The 16,408-nt window shown below is 40.1% G+C and overlaps 1 protein-coding gene and 1 long non-coding RNA gene across 3 annotated transcripts in view; one reads left to right on the top strand and one right to left on the bottom strand.

The window, feature by feature from the left end:
- Positions 1 to 8,540, bottom strand: part of LOC106945655 (uncharacterized) — a 16,851-nt gene extending 8,311 nt beyond the window's left edge. Inside the window, exons 1-2 of the long non-coding RNA XR_001424611.1 lie at positions 8,527 to 8,540; positions 7,278 to 7,279 (exon numbers count right to left, since the gene is read on the bottom strand). This is a non-coding gene — a long non-coding RNA (uncharacterized LOC106945655). The remainder of the gene's footprint in view (positions 1 to 7,277; positions 7,280 to 8,526) is intronic.
- Positions 1 to 16,408, top strand: part of slc66a2 (solute carrier family 66 member 2) — a 34,571-nt gene that overhangs the window by 8,234 nt on the left and 9,929 nt on the right. For both annotated transcript variants that reach the window (XM_015029480.1, XM_015029481.1), the window contains one exon: positions 6,056 to 6,272. In XM_015029480.1, the coding sequence (XP_014884966.1) occupies positions 6,056 to 6,272 (217 nt within the window). The remainder of the gene's footprint in view (positions 1 to 6,055; positions 6,273 to 16,408) is intronic.

A 16,408-nucleotide genomic window follows, 5' to 3' on the forward strand; every position in this document is an offset into this window, starting at 1 on the left:
ATATAATTTTATTTTTTTGTTTAATGTAAATCAGAAATGACAGGTCAGTTTTTTCATTCTGCTGTAATTCACTGCCTTCAGGGCCCTGGCGGGGTCCTGCTTGCTTAGTCTGCCTTCACATCAGGCGTAGGGTTGCCTGGCCGGTGGTTTCAGCCATCGATTAGCTCTCTCTGCCGAGCATCGGTAGACCTGCTGGACATCGTGTACTTGGAGTACAGCGTTGCGCCTGTCCATTGATGTACTCTCACACAGAGAAATCAAGCTTTAGAGACCACGAATTGATGGCATAAAGTTCAAAAGAAAGGTCTGCGCTCGTATGTCTTCTAAACGATCCAGCTCTGGTTTCCCGCAGTCTTGTTGATGATGTAGCCATCTTTGATCTCCAAACCTCACTTGTTTGTTCTCATAACAGTGTCATTGTCACACCGGGCCGCTCCATCAAACAGCTGGACATTTGTACTTTGAGAGAAAAACACAATCACTAACAATTTGACTTCTTTAGACGGCTCCGAAAAAACAAACAAAAAGCCTTTGTAAGAGATACGACTGACTGAACGACTTCCTCAAGAGAGCCAGCGGTATTTCGGTTTTTAATCAAACGAATCGTAATTCTCCTGCGGCGTCGGACTAGAAGAAATGGTCCAACAACGGCTCGGTTCGGTTGGATTTATGTGGAAAACCCCTTGCCGCAATCCTTTATAAGGAGATTAAAAGATCTGATTGTTCAGCGGTGTCGGAAACGGCAGCGTTGGTGATCAGTCACGTGCAGGTAAAGGGATTTGGGGGGGAATAGATGAGATGAAATATCTCTTTGGGAAAAAAAAGTTATAAAATTGTCACAGGCAAACTCTCCAATTGTTTGAGTGGTGAAAAGTTAGGACCTTAAGGCAAAAAGTGATTGGATTTTTTTTTCAGGATCTCCAGCTGTATAAAAAATGAATTAGTGTCAGCAAGCAAACCATAAGGTAAGGCTGCACTGTGGAAACTACAGTGGCTCTGCATTGTTTGCCCATACTGTCCCACTGAGCTGCCACTCAAATATTTCTAAACCTCTTTTTTATTGGGGGGGGGTTTTAGATTGCGGCGATTGATATTACATTGTTTTTGTGGGTTGGATCACTACAAATCCGTCTGAAGAGAAACTATATTTCATTAAGTCACCTCAAATGGTGAAACTCATATTTAGATTCATTATATGCTACACAGACTCGTACTTTGGATGTTTATTTCCATTATCGTTAATAAAAATCCAAACTTCAAATTAAACTTAAGTTAAAAAATTCTGTACTTATCCCAAGAGGAAATTAAATAAAATATTCTACTCATCTAAAATCGGGTCGTGGGTCTGACTCTGGCCGCCCTACACGAACAAATCTTATTTTGGGGCTGCTTGTCTCTGGGATCTCATTTTTTCAGCCATGAAATGAAATCACATTTAAATGGCGCTTTTCAACCCTCAAAGTGTGGTTTGCTGCTGGATTGTAGCCACAGTCGATTTTCAGTTAAATATTATTTGTTGCGATGCAGCCGCGCCTTTAAGCTGGTTTTATAGTTGACGCGTTGAACCGGGCGCAAGAGGGCACATGCCAAACGCGACGTCATCGCGCCGGCGTGTTGACCTCGGACGGTGCTCTTGCAGAGCATGTTCACCTGCACTGCCATTTATATTTCTGTTTGGTCTGCCATTGAACCTTTCCTGATTGTGTCCTCACAAGTATGACATAAACCTTCACCGAATCCTATCGAATAAAGATGTAAAGACGCAGCTCTTAGATTTTTACATAGATTCACCATGAAAAGCATCAACCTAATGACATCACAACAGCGCAGGACATGGGGAGACTTTCATTACCTTTAGTCTGGGAAAAACATGTCTCGGCTCATTTTTCCCCCACATGGTTCTGCTACAGTCACACCAGCCTTAGCCTTAGCAGCTGAGAATAGGTCACCTCACCCTATAGGTGCAGTTATTCTCTCATTAAAGGGCTGGTGCTGATCTAACTCTGCCTCAGAGCTGGGGATTATAATACATCGGAGTTGCACTTATTTGAGCTGTTCCAACAGTCTCTCATAATAACCTTCTGGCTCTCCCGTTTCCTCTTGAGTGACAGGAAGCCATTATTTAAACCCACCAGAGGCTTTCTGAGAACCACTCAGAAACAAGTAACTGAAATCCCGAACTTGGACCTATCTGACACAACTCTCACAGCCGCGTGGGACTTTAAACCCCTGAAGCTGACCAACCGCAGGGAGGCGGTTCACTGTTCTGCTCCGTTGTCTTCGGTACGGTAACGGCAGCCATAGATACCGTTACCGTGCAGCGCGAGGACGAAAGAAGAGGAGTGTCAATCTGGACACCCTGGTGCACAGCAAGAGAGGGTTTTACAACGAGATGAACCACTGTGATAAACATCACTTAGGACTCAGTGTGAAATATTGACACACTGTTTTAGTCAAAAAGCTTTTTAGTTTAGCTTGTGCCCAGTTCCCAAAACTGATATGTTGCCATGTAGCCCAATGATTTCCAATTTCTTCTTTTTTTTCCACTACTGTTTTTCAGAATTGTCAGATAAAGTTGCAGCATGAAGGAAAAACATGCTATACAGCAGCTATGTTCTTTTTATTATTTATACGTGGGGGAGTACAAAGGAAAGCCCTTAAACTTGTGTGGTCTGCAATTAGTTCTCACATAAAGAGGAGCTAGAAATATAATTAAAAAGTTGAGCGAATGATTTCCCAAAAAAACTCTGGTGAATGTAATTGGAAAACTTCTCCGATGTGTTCTGCTTAGGTGATGATACACAATACTGAGTTCATTTTAACAAGATGGGACAAGGTTTTACAAATTACAAACCGTGTTTTACAGAAATCTGTATTCAGTATAAAATATTCTAGTCCATTGGCGTCTCTGGTGTCTAGTTCTTAGATTCTCCTAGTGCCAAAACAGTATTAAAATTCTCCCCTTTTGTGTTTTCACAAATGTAATTAAAGTTTCATAAATCTCATGCTGTTTTTAAAGATGTGTTCTGGGTTTGTAGAAGAATCCAGTTCAGGTTTTAGCTGCTAATTTAGCTATCTTAGCACTGTTAGCAGTTAGCAGCTTCTCTAAATTGTTCGTATCTTGTCTTGTGTGTCTGGTTGCGAAAAACACAATCTGTCTTTTTGGGAAAAAAACTGTTTTGAAACACCTCCTGTTGTACCTAGCTAACTTGCTAACATTGCCAATTTGTTAAGTTAGTTAAAAGTTAGCAAAGCCAATTGAAATCAGTGTTTTGTCACTTTCTGGCTAAGTAAATATAATACTACACATTTCAATTTTGTGGCTGAATATTGCATGGAATACCTCTGCTACTTTTTAGCAGAGTTCCTAGCTTTAACTCACCATTTTATTTTTAATACATCATGCTAGTTTTATGGCTAGTTTGTTGGTGATGTATAAGCTGTTTTTTTACAGTATTACTCAATTCTTCCACAACTGCTGCTAGCTTACTTGCCAAGAGGCTAGCAAAGCAAAACAATATAAACATCTCAATGGGGTTTTTTCACCACTGCAGCTATAAAGTACACATGTCAATTAGCTGCCACAGTATGATCTGACTTGAAGGTCCTAGATGATGTATTATCTTTTGTCAGTAGGATTTTTCAGAATGCCTTAGCGCCCAGATTGGCTCTAAACACAACTCGATGATGGCCCCCCACTGTGCTGGACTGTTATCAGGCTGCACCAGCATAATGATAAGCTGGCTTACCCGTTCTCTGGCTCTGCCGCAGACATGGCTCCACGACCACGTCAAGCATCTGTACCTGCAGGATAAACAGCGGTTAGCATACATTACACAGCCCACAGAGGATTTTTGACAGCGTTTCGAACAGTTACTGTCCCCAGTTGCCCCTCGTTCAACTGCCTGTTGTTCTCCGTGTTTGCCTTATGTTGCATATTTCATTTGCTTGTAAGATTTTGCTTTGTGAATAGCATGTGGCAGCTTGACAGAAGGATGTGACCTGGTTTGACTGGCTCCTTGAGATTCATTCGATTAAATTTGTGGGATTTGTTTAGCCCGTCTTTCATAGAGGGACAATAGGATTGGCTCAGTTTTTGGAAGGCCTCTTTAGCTTCTGCACATGCACGGCTGCCATGCGTATTTATTTAGAAATGCCACCTAAATGTCAAAATCACTCAGCAATAATTCTTGAAAGAAAAAAAGATTTCACTCCTCATGTCCTCAAGTGTTATAAATATTTGTTGGGTGGGGTTTATTTGATTTTATTAGGTTTTGATTGATAGGTTTATTTCATCAAAGCGTTTTATTTTAGTAGCTATGCTAAGACAAACAGCAGCTGCTGTTCTGCTGTTTTCATTGTGTTTTTATTGGATGGATGTCCCTGGAGATGTATGTGTACAGCGAGTCTGTATGGCACACTTTCTACAGAGGTTCCTTTTACTGGATGAGATAAACTTCATTTAAACTTTTACTAGGCGCTTTTTCTCTATTATGTTTGTGGCCTAAACAAATTCTTTAAAATACATTCGGTGCAGCAGTGCTCTTTTGCTTACAGCCATCACTTCATTTTTAGCGTTAACCTTATTGACTCTCGGTAATGTAAAGCCAGCCTTTCCAGCTTTCCGGCGTAAGCCAAATCCGCTTTCATGTGAAGACAACACACACAAGAAACGATGAGTCAGATAAGAGACAATGCGCTCCCACAAATGTTTTTACAACATTTAATCTTCCTTAAAACCATTGTAAAACAAACATTGCAGTCCTAACAGACCATTAAAGGGAACAACAAAGATTTACGGCGGTGACATATTGTTTGTGGGGTGAGGGTGGTCTGAGTATAAAAAGAGGTTTGTGGGAGTCGCATGAAAATTCTCATCTCGGTTGTGAATATTGGGTAACAACCTAACAGGGAAATCGGAGCATTCATCTGATTAAATGACTTGCTTTTACAACTATTCCTGTGTCAGTGTTAACCTACCTCACTGACAGGTAACGCCATACTTCTGAGTGAGGCTGACTACTAGTTCAACTGCAATTCTTTACTGCTATATTTCCTTAAAATCAAGGTACACTTGTCAACATATTTGGAGCACAGATATCTACAATTAATTAATCTCAAATTTTTGCAACATTGACGGAATAATGTCTTCTCTAGTATGACATCTAGTGGCTACATTTGAGATAGCAGTTGTCTTAATTAAAAAAATAAAAAGTCGCCATGTTGTGACAGTAAAGTATGCAATAGATAGATTAGGACCTTCCACAATGGCTCTTAATAACTTTGGCTGGTTCTAAGATGTTAAAAAAACAACTAGTACTTTCAATTATAGGTATAAAAAAATGCAAGATTTAGCAGTTTTACAGTTTTTGCTTTGAATAATTTAATTGAATTTCCACAACAGAATGACACTACAAGTACCAATGACATTTTGAAAGAACTGTCCTTTTCTTTAGCCAATATCAACATCCCATGTAAGAATTATATCCATCTGGTTTTGCTAACATCTTTTGTTTGTCCTGTATATTAAAACCTTAAAATAGAAATAAAATGGTGATTCTTTAAAAATAACACTTTTCCTATAGTAGACATATATAAAACATAAAAAAATGTGTCTTTTGTCTAAATGAGTTTTATTTATCTGGATTGGGGGCAAATATGGTTCTTTGAATGGTAAAGATTGCAGATGCCTGGTCAAAAACAACCAATCAGAGCCCAGATGAGCATCTTAGCGCTGTTCTTCAACCTTATGTCTGCTGCTCAGTGTGCTAATGGTATTTCTGCAGTTAGCACGGGGAGAAGGCAAAGGAGTTTGATTTTTATTTATATGTTTTTTTTCACAGATTATACTCTCAAGACAAAATAATTTTAACAGATATGTAAAAAAAATGTTTTTAAATAAAGTTAAATACTGGAGCTTTAATAAGGCAATAAAACCATGATACCTAATTGGTCAAAGAGTTTTAACCTTGCTTAACACGCCATCAATACCAAGTTCATCTTTTTTTTTCTTTTGATCTCCCTCTTGACTTTCTGACTGTCTGTGTGTGCGTAGACTTTGACTGGACCTACTTCTGGTCCTGGAGTCGCTTCGTGGACTACCTTCAGTGCGTGCTGGCCTTCACGCTGGTGGCGGCCTACATCACCTACCTCCTCCTGGACTCGGTGCTGTTCGTGGAGACCCTCGGCTTCCTGGCGGTGTTCACCGAGGCAATGCTGGGAACGCCACAGCTCTACTGCAACTACCAGAACAAATCCACAGAAGGCATGAGGTAGGGACTCAAAAAAAAAAAAAAAAGTCAATACACAGCTCAGTTTTGAAACGTAGGATAGGAAATAAAAGCTTTGCGTCATGGAGAAAAATGGAAAGCATTTCCATGTCACATGGCTTGTTACATTTCTACAATGCTTTCTTAGACTAAACTAAATGTAAATGCTGTTTCTCTTTTTTCTGTTATAATTTTTTTATAATGAGCTGAAACTGTGGGTTTCAGTATAAAAAGAAAATATCCTGGAAGAAGAAAAATAGCGTGTCGTGAGGGATAGCCATCTTCCTGTGGCTATACAAAGAGCTCATACACAGTTGAGGGAAACGCAAACATTTCCTGGTGAATAAATTTGGATTAGCGTTTGAGGCGTCTCAGATTGTCGGACGCTGAGTTCTTGTTCCCGTTTGAAAGATTTACTTCATCAAAATCCCAAAACCCCACATGGGGAAGTCAGAGCACCAAAAGTGAACAGTGAGATTCAAACCTTTGATTTTTCTTCCCAGGATTTGGCAGATATTTGTTGTTGTGTGGACTAAATCCTCCTCAGCATTGCTTCTAACCAGTTTTTTGTTAATCTGTGGAGAGATGGAAGTATGGATGGATGAAGAGATGCTTTTTTTCTCTGCTGGAGGTGTTCTGCTGATCCACAGTTCTTTTTAAAGCATCCCTAAGGTGGTTATTAGATTTCAGTCAGGCAGCTTTTACTCCTCTTCTTTCAGAAAAAAAATCTATTTTTTCAAACTTGTAGGATAGGATTTGTTGTGATCAGACAAACTTGTTTAAATAAACGCTTTCACGTCTTTCTCAATTCTCTAAATCAAAGTAGTTCAAACTTTTTGGAAAAAATGATCAAAACAGGCAAAAAATAAACTTACATTATTTAAAAAAAACTGCATTTTGTTACCTGTTCAACAATAAATCAAATATGTAGTGCTTTAATTTAATATTATTTGAACCTGTTTTTTGAGGTGTTTTTGACACCTCAATAAACAAACACACTGACTTCACCACTGCTTCTGTACTTTGGTTAAAAACCCCATAATTCATCACAATCAGAGGTAAGGCCAACTTCTTACACATCAAGCCACATCATGCATACAAATATGCGCATGATGTGGCTTCAAACTGAGCTGAGGATCAAAAATAACACCAAGACCTGTGATTACTAGACAGAGGAATGCAGACATGTTTGCTGCTTCCATGCCTTTATCTCCTGTAAACTGTAAGAGAAGAGAATGATGAGGTCTCAGATACATTGCTACCCCAACAGCCGAGTATCATCAACCTATCAATGAAGTTAGGTCCCATAGCTGCTTACAAAGGTGCCACATATAAATGAAAAAGAAGGAGTACCAGAACTGATCCTTGGGGCACTCCATAGGAGACAAAATGGGTCAGTGATCTGGCATGTCCAGTGGAGACAAGTTCACATCTGTTCATCGGGTATGACTGGAACCAAATAGGGAAGTGACACTTTTGAATTGTATATCTATTTTGGAGAAGGTTAAATTTTCTCCTAATTACTTGTTTTGCCCTACTAAATTGTGTCAAATTGCAGCTAATCATTTTTTACTTTAACTGCAAATAACCCCATTGCCTTCAAAAAACACATGGTATTAAGTATTTTTCTTAGTATCAAGTTTGAATTTTTAGCATTGTGACAACCCTGGTAGAAAATAATTTGCGATGATCACAGATCTTGATTTCTTGACAGGCACGGGGCGGAAGACTATTTGACTGTCATTGGGTCTTTCTTCCAATGTTCAGAGTTGCAGGCCAATCTGAGGCAAAACTAAACAACATCAGCTCCGTCTGTGATTACTGATGAAGTCATCCTGCTGATGAGAAAATGTTTTATTTATGAGTACAGCTTCCAGTCCCGGCAGCTCTTAGGGGTTTTGTGCTGTCACTCCAGCAGTGCCTTGCTAATGAGTATATTGTCTTTCAGTTGATCATTAACACTGACACGTGTTTTTGAGCTTAGTGGAGCCCGGTGATCTAGAAGTAAGACAGGGAACCCTTACGGTTTGGCAGGCTTGTGTTAATTGGACCTGTTAATGGTATTCCCTAAGACTAATGCCTCATTTAGGCTCCTTAATGCATCAAGTTTCAGGCTCTAATTAGCTGCTTTGATGTACCGTTGATTTTATTTACTATTTTTAAAAGCATGTGGGTATATTTGTTCAATCTACAGTAATAACCCCTGGAGACATTTGAAACTTTGAATGTGGCGCACTTTCAAATCATCGGTGAAAACTCATCATCATTATCGGATTCAAAGACTGTTGTTAAACCCAATCTAATTTAAATGTTGAATTTGTTCAAATTAAATTGACTTGATCAAAGAGATGATGTTTGAACTTGACTATGAGCTCACGGCCCTAATGAAAAGCCTTTTTTAAATTATTTTTTTTGCGCTACATGAATGCCTCGCGCCCTTTTCCCGCCTCTCTGCTGGTTGGCTTTCAGGATCAGACGGATTACTGGGCTCCTGCCGGGCTGCCTGTCCACTTAACGGGCCACGTCGGCTCCCACGCTGGGCCTGTCCATGCTCTGTCTGTCCTCAGCCTGATTTTTCGTCTTCGTCTTGCATCTACGACGCCCAGCAAAGCCCTCTGAAATCTGCTCATCCTTGGTTTCTCGAACTCTGAAAACTGTAGCTGTTGTTTACAATCTGAAATGAAACTATTCACCTCTTAGCTCATTTATAGCTCACAGTACAGCCGCAGACCTAGATCTGGGTGCCGATGGCATCGTAATGGTGTGCTAAAAACAAAGGCTCAGTGACTCACCCTGAGAAACTGAAAACTATTCCTGCAGACATTAATTAATCCGATCATGTAAGTAATCCTGGCGTTGTGTTCTTTCCATCAGTATCTTCAGCTTTTCTTTTGAGTGAATATGGGGGACCAATATGTAGTTTTTACCTTTTTTGCCTTTCTTTTTGTTTGCTGTTTTGCTTGTATTTCTTCCTAATTCATGTAAACTGCCTTGTTGTTGAAAATGTGTCGCATAAATAAAATTGGCTTACCTACCTTACCTTTGAATGATTTGCAAACGGAGACTATTTTAAAATTTTAAGTGAGAAATTTTCACTACATGCGTCTCCGTTACAAATGTGTGCAAAGCTTTGTCGATGTTCCGCCAATTAAAAAAAAAACTATACTCAAACACACACACACACACACACATGCGCACGCACACACACAATTTTACAATTACGGTAAATAAGAAATACAGTTAAAATCATGTCGATAAGTCATTAAGAAACAGTCCACACCATGATCCGCCTACCACTTCCTGTCGTCTTCGTCTTTGTTGCCGGTAGTAACATCCGGTTGTTGGTCACTTGAGTCATGTGACTGCTCTGAAAATCTAAGTGCATGCAACATTTTTCTTCTTTTACTTTCTTAGTTACAAAATTGACTTTGTAATGTTTTTTTTTTTAAATAAACGCATCACAATTTACTATTTCAAAAAATTAAGCCTTCCAGCCATGAAAAGCCCATCTAAAAAAAAAACATCAATAAGATGATCCAAATCTCACACAAAAACCTCAAACATTACTTAGGTTAATTAAAAGACCTATTTTATGTCGAACAAATGGTTGAAATGAAAGCAATTAAACAAAAACAAATAATCTCTCTGGTACATTGTATTACTTTAAAACCATTGTTGTGTTGAAAGGATAAACATAAAATCATTTGTACAATTCATCATTTCAACTGTTTATGTGAAAGTGATATTGATTTGAGAAGACTTTTAATTTTTATTCTTTTTTAAAAGTAGGATTTAGTAATGGGAAACTAAATATGTAGAAAGTTTCTGAACTATGTTGTCACACACTGAATCCAGACAACTTTGTGAGCCAAAAGAAACCAATGTTAGCCGTTCAGTCTGATTTTATGAGGTGAATAGTTTTAATGATTTGTTCAGGAAGGAGGAGGAAGTCAGGAGAAACGTAAATGGAGACTTAAAGGACTGACATCATCAAAGTGTGTAAAAACAGTGTGTTGTCGTCCTTCAATTAGCCGGATTGGAGACTGACTATTTGGGACAAAAACTGGCATTTAAAAATCAAGACTGTTCAGAAAGAGCAGGAGTTTCTTAAAGAGACGGCGAGCCAATTTCAAGGTGCTAAATTATGAAGTGAAATTTTTTTTGGTCATATTTGATATATATACAGCATTTTTAAAAATACGTAATACGTATGTCAGCATCCAAATATGAAAGTAGCTGTAAAAGAAGTTTTAAAGAGACTTCAAGGTTTCCCCCAGAAAACCTGCTAAGCCCAATGGTTGGGTGCTAGGGCAGTCATTCATTCATCGTGTTTTTGATTCAAAAAATGTTTAAGATTGACAGGAAATTTTAAAATATCACTTGATAATGAGGCATTATTGAAAGATTGGAAGATTAATTCCTGTACACCAACTATAAAGTCTTAAAAAATGCAAACATTTTGAAAGACTTAAATAATTAAGCAACGCTTAGCCTGGTGGGGACACCAGTAAAGCCTGGTGGCCCGCCAGGCTTATAATACACTGGGGGAATCGCTGGACTTTAACTTTTTCAATCAGAAAACTTCCTTTGGAAATTACTTGAAAGGCAGGTTGTGATTTATCGGTTTCAAATCTCCAATATGTTTAGCGTTTCTAGTTTTAAAAATAGGATAACATTTACTCTTTAAGCATTATTATATTTGCATGGGCTTTTATTACTATGTCGTCATTATGTTCTGCATGGCCCAATTCAAGACGACTTAAATTAATCCTGTGAAAGCCGCCCAGTTAGAGGCCTGAAGTTGAGTGCTTGTTATGCTGTGTTCCCCGCTGTTCTCTCCTTCCAGTCATCAGCTGCTGCAGCCGCACAAGGCGCACTGTAGGACACTGTCATTTCCACTTCTGTTTATTGTTTGTGTCCTCTCCTCCCCGTGCGCGCAACCTGTTGAGTCTGACAGGCTGTTGCTAGGTTACTTTACCTCGCTGCTATGTTCCAGGAGTCTGAGAAAGAAAGTGAAAAACCTACAAAGCGAGGATGTTTTTACCTTCATATTACATATTCTTTTTATTATTTAAAGGTTAGAGCATTAGTTGGGCGTTAAGACTAGGCTTGTTTTGCGTTCCAGCTACAATGAAAGTAGATTAGTTCAAAGCAGGAGGTGAGTTTCAAAGAAATAATAAGGTTGAGTTTTTGAGCAAAAGTGCAGATGGATTTGTGCAAAAGCAAAACAGAAATGTGAGAAAAGCAAAAATAAAAAAGATGAGATTAAATAATTTTTCTCTTCATTGAGAAAAATGTGCATATGTTGGAAAGGAATTATATAACTAATTTTCAATATGTCACTTACAAATTAATGCTAATGCTAAAAACAGATACAGTTGTAAAAATAAGATTGGTTTCACATGTAAGTATCGGACAATCACCCAAAATTAAGAACATTGGGGCCAGTTTACCCCTGAAATAAATTATTCCTAAGTCATAAGATCAGACTGTTGTCATGGTTTCATCTGTGAAATAAGAGATTCTTTTGGGTCAAACTGTTGTAATGATGAAGGCTTTTTTAAAGGATCTTTTTAGAACAGTGACACATGAGTGTTTGCAAGCAAAAGTCAGGTTTGGAAGGTTTGATGTCGCTACCATGAAGAGACAATTCACGTGTTCATCATCGTTCCAATGTTTATCTTTTTGGAAGCTTACATTCCCTTCCCAGTGGCAGGGAATGAAGTCCAGGGAGGACAGGAGTAAGAATGACTTATGCTGGATGTCGGCAGTGTGTACACACTTCGGTGCTTTGCCATAACACCTTGTCAGAAAGTCGACAAGCAGAGCCGTTTTTAATCATGAAATATGAGTTGGTTTCAGGTGGGAGGGTGACGGGTCCTGCTCTGTCCCTGGAGCTCGGCGCCGGAGGTGTTTGCTATTTATCTGAAATTAATTCACAAGCCACAGGTTCTCTGTTCATCTCAATGATGCCGTTTGACAACGGCGACTTCTCTGTTAACGTAATGGGTCCTTAGAGGTCTGCAGTAATGCCACTAATGCATTGTGTATGTGGGGATAGCATCAATACTCTGGTAACCCCCAGGGTCGTTACCCTGGTCTCCTTTCATTGTTTGGATGGTGCAGTTTGTCTCAGTTCAGTTGAATAAGACTGAGGTAGACTTCTACAGTCTGGATCTTTCTACCTGTGCAGTCTGGGCTTAGTGCTATGTGTTTCTAATTTGGTCAAAGCTAACCTTTCTTAGCTAAAGCTAACTTTCAACTGATCACAGTTTGACATACATATAGAATTGAAACATATGTCTTGTTTGCTGAGTTCACTGAATAACCTCAACCCTTCACTATGACAATGGTGCAGAACACATCTACGCAGAATGGTGTTTAGCTAGTTAGCTAATCTCTACATATTTGTTAAAACTGTCACTGCATCATGACAGCATGTTATGAGACAGATAATCTATGAAAACATTGTTCTCCTCCAGCTCCTCCCTGAGCTGCTATTGCCGTCTGGAGAAATGCATCAACCAGAATCAACCAATCAGAGCCAGGAGGAGAGTCTTAGCGCTGTCAGTCATTCTCGTATACCTGCTGCTAAATGTACTAATGGCGGAGAAACAACTCGCTGTTTATCTGTCGTTATCAGTGGCCATGCTAACTACTTAACAGGATCTGCTAGCTGCAGGGGAGGTGGAGTGGGGATGAGTAGCATCACATGAGATTGTGACTGACAGCACTAAGCCCCGCCTCCTGGCTCTGATTGGTTGTTTTTGACTGGGACCGGTGTGTTTCTTCATAGTAACAGAAGCTCAAGGAGATCAATTTTTTTTTCATAAACCGTCTGTCTCCTAAAATCACGACATGGTGGTAGTTTTAATAAATAAGGAATAAATAAAAAACATATTTGTGTAAAAGTCACATCCTGCAGCTTTAATCAGTTTTCGGAGTATTTAATGCATGAACTCCTCTCCCTATGCCTGGCTCTTTATCCCTTGTTACTCAATTAAAAGAAATCCTTTCTGACAGAGTTGGAGAACTTAATGATCATACATTATTCAACAAAGTAAAATATAATATAAGAGCTCAGTGGTGCCACTGGGTTTCTTTGCAAAATGCCCCTTTGCTTACAACAATTAGCAAAATCTTAATTGGCAATTCATTTTGAGCTCCCTAATAAGTTCCCTTAAAGCCGCGCCCGAACACCGGCCTTTTTGTCATGATGGATGAGCAGCATTCAGGAGTTGTCATCAGTCTCTTGACGCTCAGGAGTGCACATAAAACCAAAGCAAGACTATCTGAGCCAGTGCTCCAGTGAATACTTGTGAAGGCTGATGTTTTATGTGTGACATTAGGTCAGGTGGAGGGTTGTTGGTACGGCTTTGCTGGGATGTGGTCATGTTTTCAAGCTGCTGCTATAATTACCTGGTCCCGACACACCGAGACGGGCCATAAATGAAACACGACCCACACTCGCACGCGAACGCAACACGGAGAGCCGACCGGGACAACCGGCGAGCCTTATAAGGACAGCGGTGTTGAGCTGCATCCCGGTTTACCAGATAACAGAGCCAGAGCCTTATTTAGGCCCGCAGGCTGCTCTCCTCCACACCCAGCAATGTGCTGCCATAGATGTGAACTGACTGGCGTTGCTGTCGGCCAGCAGCTCCCACTCCCTGCTTTCCAACCAAATGACCTGGTCTGCGGCAAAGCCCTCCAGTTCTCTGCTGAGAAACTCTTCAGATCATCTGTCCAACCCATCATCTCTCCATCTGCTCTGAACACTCACGGCTCTGACGGATGAAAGGGAAAGTTGCTTCTGTTCCTTCGGGGGTGAAAGTCCAGCTGGGCGAAGCAGCAACAAAGTCCAAAGTCATTTGCGAGGGAAGGTCTCGGGCTGTTATGTGGCGCGCAGTTCTTCCTCTAAATGGAGAAAACACATCCATGTGATAAGTCGCAGCTGTGATTGTTTCATATTTCAGAACAAAAATTTATCTCATAACTCACCTAAATTATTAAAGATTGGCGGCGAATATTGCTGTCTTTTTTTTTCTAGCGGCATGTTTCCTGTTTAATATGCACAAGAAAAAAAGCTTCAATGTGTTGGAACTGTTGCTGCTGTTAAAGCTGCAGAGGACTGGCATGAAAGGATGTTACTTAGAGGAATTAAATATCATCATAACTCATGCAAGGTTCTACAAAGAGTAGTTATGGATGGTGACACTGTGGGCAGGAGAGATCTCCAGTAGTGGTCAGTATACCAGCGAACTGAAGAAGCCTCTGACTGAAGACTGTTTCTGTGTCCGTCTCATGACTGTCGTCTCATGCTACCAGCCCAATATCCAGGCAGTAGAGCCGATATTCTACAGACGTTAGCAGCTCTGCTAATCCACCTACTTTGCTTTTGCTGTTCCTCTTTAAATCTGGGTGTATGTTTAGAAAGATGAGCAGAGAGATGTTGGAGTTGGGGAGATGATCCTTGCCCGTTGTGATCGATGAAAAAAATAGTTTGAACTTTCTCTCCTTTCTCTGCATCCATTCAGTTTCTGCTTCAGCTCCTCTAGGAGTTTGGGGTCAGAGTTCAAAGATTACTTGAGCTTTCGGGATGTAATTTAGCTGCTCCTAAATGTCATCCCCATGAGAACATGTGTAAAAAATAAATAAAAATAGCACTTTGTTCCTATGTTTATGGTGTGTGGTATTTGGTATTTAGGGCCTGAATCAGCCCCCAGTTCTTAATACCTAAAACAGAAGCAAAAACATCCCCAAAAAATAGTTTGAGCCAAAATTATTCATCATCTACTGATGAAGTAAGTTTACATGAAAAACAACTTTGTGACCTGGTAGAGTAAATCTGTAGAAGAAAACTAATTAAACATTGATACAAATAATTCACTAGTTAAATTAAATACTGATGAGTGACACTATTGCAGCCCGCTATAAATGCGTAATTAATACTTTTTAAGTCTTACAACAATTACGTCATGAGGGAACACGTGACGCAGCTCGGACCCTGTGACGTGTTTGACCCATTCCATTCTGTTCTATGTGACAATACCGCCCTCTGCTGGTCTTGTTTTGTTCCTCCTACTCATGGACTTTCACTGGCAACATTCTGTAAAGTCCTCTCCGCTGTTCTGATTCGCTTCATGACTTTCTATTGCCCCTTTTCCACCGGCTCTATTTCAACAACCCGGTTCGGCTCGGCTCGGCTCTATTTCGGAGTGACCCAGTTTCCACCGGCCCTTCTTGGCTCTGTAGCAGGGTGTCGCCTCCTAGTGGTGGGTGGTGTAGCGCCATGTGCTTTGCTTCGTTACATGTGACCCAGAGGTCGCGTTAGCGGAATATTTTCCGTATTTGACCCGTTATTTTTTTTTAACTACATGAAAATTTAAAGCCCGTCGGTCATTTGACAGGTTATAATTAACACCCTCGTGCGAGGACATGATAGACTTTACGGAAAGAGTTCATCGCAGAGGCAACTAAAATCAATAAATAAAAAATCCTTTCTGAATATCATCTCATGGACACTGAACTAAATGCGTCTTTCTGACCGGGAGCTGGCGGCGTGTTGAAGAGTTATGGACCGGACGCTTTGGAGCGTCTGGTTAGGAAGCCCATTCAAAGGCTTTGGCAGAAATGGCGCGTTTAATTTCAGCCTCCATTACATACAGAACAGAGAAAACTAAAGAGAATCCAATGTTGAGTCCATTTATAGTCTAAACAGAGGAGCCGGCAGTTTATCTTGGACGCGGCTCTGCCGCTGCAAAGAATTAAACTTTACTCACCCAGTGGCTTTAACTAATGGAGCTGAAGTGAGTTGCGCTCAGAAGCGCGGCAGACATAACATGTGTCTGTTAAGGGGAAGTGAAACCACGCAAAAAATAAATAAAAAATAAAAAATCCTCGCACGCCCGGACCGCACAGGGTAAAAAACAAAAAGTTAAATCAGGCAGATCCATCTGCCCGATGAACCAGGGCAGATTTCTCTGCAGATGCGAACCAGGAGGAATTTGTGAAGCTGTGCGTTCAGACCCCAGCAGGTGAAGAGCTGGTAATTTAAGTAGAATCGTTTAATTTAATTTATTATAAGTTATTGGGGCCACAGTCAGTGGTTTTTGTCACTATGAAGAAAAAGTTAGATG

This window comes from Poecilia latipinna, unplaced genomic scaffold (genome assembly GCF_001443285.1).
Source record: "Poecilia latipinna isolate Pla-1442-1.1 unplaced genomic scaffold, P_latipinna-1.0 Scaffold154, whole genome shotgun sequence".
NCBI classification, from domain to species: domain Eukaryota; kingdom Metazoa; phylum Chordata; class Actinopteri; order Cyprinodontiformes; family Poeciliidae; genus Poecilia; species Poecilia latipinna.